At 44.8% G+C, this 4,266-nt stretch overlaps 1 protein-coding gene across 1 annotated transcript in view; it reads left to right on the top strand.

The window, feature by feature from the left end:
- Positions 1-538: 538 nt before the first annotated feature.
- The window catches only part of T265_02697 (hypothetical protein), a gene marked incomplete at both ends in the record, with an annotated part of 113,238 nt that continues 109,510 nt past the window's right edge, over positions 539-4,266 (top strand). The window contains 5 exons of the mRNA XM_009166999.1: positions 539-574; positions 634-836; positions 2,553-2,674; positions 3,160-3,293; positions 3,359-3,476. Of these exons, the coding sequence (XP_009165263.1) occupies positions 539-574; positions 634-836; positions 2,553-2,674; positions 3,160-3,293; positions 3,359-3,476 (613 nt within the window). The remainder of the gene's footprint in view (positions 575-633; positions 837-2,552; positions 2,675-3,159; positions 3,294-3,358; positions 3,477-4,266) is intronic.

The following is a 4,266-nucleotide window of genomic DNA, read 5'->3' as shown; positions in this document are numbered from 1 at the left end:
CATGCAATGCATGCGAAGATGAGTGTACCGTGTGTTAAGCTTGCCGAGTTACTGTCTGCCGAGAAGGGTTTTGTTTCACATTCCTAATCTCAGTTGGTGGAAGCCCAGAGGTGGACGGAATATGACATGGCAGAAACGCTATTGGTGCTCTTCGCTTTCCAGGATGAGGTCCACGTGATCTTACTTCTGTGCTTCACGTGCGACCCTGAACGATATTGTGGCTAACCGGTGTCATGCTGTCATTTTTCATCCGGATCGTCTGCATAGATTCTGGAGGTGCTGGCAGGCTAGCTCTAGGTCTCCCTTTCTATCCGGTATCTTCACTTTCCATTGTAAGGTTTTATTCAAATAAATATACATGGTCGTAGGACAATGAAACACCAGTGAGCCTGAGGTATTTCCCACTTATTATACAATAGGCATTGGATCTCTGTTAAGACTAGCTTAGTTGGAGGCGGATGAAATATTCGCTGGGGTGCCAACAACGTCCAACTCGATGAATCACCCTATCACAAGTCAAACTAATTATCCCCGCTGAATGGGAAGCTTTTTGGGTCCAGATGGCCTAAGAAAGGTAAGAAGCGAAAAGTGATGGAAATATCTGCGGGTTCACTCCCTTGGTTCGCTTAACAGGCCACCCTGCGTACCTTGTCGGCGAAAACCCAAAAAATAATAATCGTTCAGCCGCAACACGCTTTCGGCACTTGGTTGCCATATCACCCGAAGAAAGCACGAGGTCTGAGATACTCTCAGGTCGCCCAAATCCAATTAGGAGCACTCGGGATGCTGTGGATAGTTTCGAACCACGGAACTTCTCTAATTTCGCGCCGTGATAAGTAAGCTCTCTCGAGCTTCAAGTTCGGAGCTATCTCGAGCTCAACCACTGAGATACTGATAAGTAAGCTCTCTCGAGCTTCAAGTTTGGAGCTATCTCGAGCTCCCCTTGAATGTATCAAGGGGGCATACTAGTTGTCTAATTTCCAACAAGGAGTAATGCATAAACGCTGGACAGAATCACCCCAGGAAGATTTCAGCTGGCTACTTGTCATTTCCATTGTGAGCTGCCGGCCTTGAAAACAAAGATGGACTGATAATAGAGCTATCTCCAGCCTCAAATGTATTTCACCGTTTACTCTGCTCAGGCGTTACCTTGCTGCGAATGACCTTTATCCCTGCTCTGGTCAAGGAGGATGGTGAATTCATTGGCAATTGATCTGGTGGCTGTGGATTTATTCGCAGGCTTTGGCAGCTGATTTACATACGTTTCGTTATCACTCATGGAGACATCTCCAGTGTGCTGTTAGGTTGGGTGGATTCCTTGGTCATCATTCGGTTAAACTTTTACCATCCCAGACAGCTGGAGTGCATCGGTAATAGTGCCCATCTTCAAAAAGGATACTCTCAGTGGATATAGTAATCACAGGGACGTCAGGTAGGTTCCCGTTATATTGGGGCTTCTGGTGTCACTGGTTCTTCGTCACTCGCGAAACCTTGACCGGTGCGCATCATAGGGATTTCGACCAAGTGGAGGCTTCGGTGACTAGGTCCTCATATCCCAACAGGTGTCAGAACCGCGTTGCTTGTACAGACGACTCAAGTTTGTTGGTCCGCTGATTCCCGTGAATCTGGCGGCATTGCATCAGCTATCGCCTTCACTGCCTATCTCTCCACCTCCGCCACACCGGACAAAGAGATCCATTCGATGTCGATGATTTGATCGGGCCCTCACCCCAACGCGTGGCTATGATTTCCTTATTCTTTTTATCCTTGCTGAACGAAGTTGTAGCAGCTGGAACCACTATTTCGGTGCATGGTTTGTAAGCCGAAAATCTGTGCTCAAATGAACTAGGAATCTATCAGTCCTAACCACGCTTGCCCAACGGGGAACGCTCCTAAAGTCCAACGTAGTTGGATCGCCTGGTAGGAGACTAAAATGATGATGTTGAGAAGGGTATAAAGAAGATATTGATATGAAGGCGAAAAATCGGGACTTTGCTTGAACAGGATAACAAGCACGGGAATGTTCCTTCTATTTGACACATTGACTTGTCAGAACCTATCCTTCTCTTATTATCAGTGCTTTTGCTTGCCGAGATCTGCGCACCTTGTTCAGTGACAGGCATGTATTTTTATACCTCTTCCTGCTCTCATTTCGGTGTTTGATGTAATTCCTGTCATGAGAGTTGGCCATTCCAAGTTCGAAAGGCGTGACTTTGCCAAGGATGGTGATAGCTATTTTTGCACCGGTTTACGGGCATGTTTTGGGCTGGTCACTCAGTACACTGTTGCGTACCGTCACTGTCGATCAAGAGTCCAGCAGAAGCTATCCGTGATCGAAGTTAGAAAGCGTCCCTGTTTCGCATAAAAGCTACGTGTCCATAGCCTTGAAAAAGGCCTGATTACTTGTAATCCCCATAACCTCCGCATCTAACCAGTAGTCGGACCCTTTTCAATTCCATGGCCGACTAGATAGCAAGTAAGTAAATTTCGCTCTAAACCTAGGAACACGTCGGTTGGTTGAGATGTCGATATGCGAATGTCTTGACTATCAGTTCCATTAATCCCGCACTTGCTGCTACTTCTGCCCCAGCAGTTAGTTTTATCGTAGAATTTGTCAAAGATATCGTTGCAAGTAACCCCAACCAGAAAACGATTATCAATTCCATAGCGAAAAGTACGTGTTTTTAGCAAAATATCTGTAGGTGGAATGCTGTTTGTATCAACTTCGATGTGATAACACTCTCATTTGCAGCTCTGCTGCCTACACATGGTTGCATCCCAAAACAATGTCTGCTGTCTTCGAGATTATTTAAGATAATATGTTCCCTCACTATGGAATGTCACGCATTAGCAAGTCGATGAGTAAACTTGATTGTTTGCACCGACTTTTTTTAACGTGGTATGTTGTACGTTGCAGTTTTATTAGAATTTTTCAATAAGCTGCCCCGTTTCTACATTTACTCCGACCAGCCCTTCCCTCGCGCCTTGAACCTTGTGCAACGTTTATTGCGCTACACATGCCAGAACCGGTGTGATATATTTCTGTGTTGCCGGCAGTCATGTTCTTTCTCCACACGTTCCCTACGCGCGCGGAATCTTACCTCGATGTCTGGGGTTTGTCATACTCACTGCTTTTTTACACTTGTATTCCAATTAAAGAGGTGGATAGTACAGAGATTCAGTTCTCCGAATGGAAGTATTACGGGCGGCAGCTTCCCGAACCCAAATGGACTCGCAAGTACTGCGTGTGTTTGGAGAACGAGCAGAGATTCTTAATCTTCCCATCATATCAGGTATTTATTTGTGCTGTTGAGGAAATGTTGCATGGACCTACCTAACGGCCTTTTGTTTGTGCTAGGAGTCGTTGAATTGCGCATCTGCAAAGCATATTCCAGTATCTATCATTGGACGGCAACACACGGAACGTCCCTTTCTGGCTGTCAGAAGAGCATCGTGTCTGTTCCACGAGATTTCGGGTAAGCATTAGTTTATTGTTTACTGTTTGTTGCTTTGCTTCTGTTCGTACGGTTTCGGCCACACGACGTCTGCATTTCGATGTTTAAATGCAGTTCGTAGTTTCTTTTGTAAACGTAGCTGAACTGCTGCTACTGTATGTATCGGGAAGCGTCATCTCGATTGTTTCTTACTGTGATTCGGTGGGGCTACGAATACCGATATTAATCGACCAGTGATATGCTAGATGTAAAGTTGATCTGATCAGACCTGGTAACAGAAACCCTAGATTCAGGGATAATTAGTCAATAATACACAAGAAGTTAAGTTTGTCGATGCGTAAAATTCTTTTGGGAACTGTCACGACTAACAGAAGTCCATCGTTCCGATAGTTTACCTTTGAATCAGTTGACCGATGGCACTTACAGTCCGTTTTCATTTGCTGTGAATCTAGTTATCAGACGGAATGTATCCATGTCATCTTCAGTTCATTCTGATTTTTAGTTGTACTGAGTTCAGCTGTATGGCAATCTTGAGTCACTGGTTATCTACAGTTCAGTTCACTTAAATTTTTGTGCTTATTAACGGTGAAGTGAAGTGAAGTGGTTCTAGCTGTTACTGCGCCAGTAGTATGTTGCACCGTAGTCAGAATACACGGACTCAGTTTTCGTTCGACTCCGTTGCCAGTATAGGTAACAATAGCGCTGAAGTGCGTTCTTTCCGTACAACCTTGGTGTTAATCAGGATAATGTCCACAAGTTGCGTCCAAATTTGCCATCAGAGGTAAAATACGATATATATATATATATATAT

This window comes from Opisthorchis viverrini (assembly GCF_000715545.1).
Source record: "Opisthorchis viverrini unplaced genomic scaffold opera_v5_34, whole genome shotgun sequence".
NCBI classification, from domain to species: domain Eukaryota; kingdom Metazoa; phylum Platyhelminthes; class Trematoda; order Opisthorchiida; family Opisthorchiidae; genus Opisthorchis; species Opisthorchis viverrini.
This window is presented reverse-complemented; position numbering and strand designations above follow the sequence as displayed.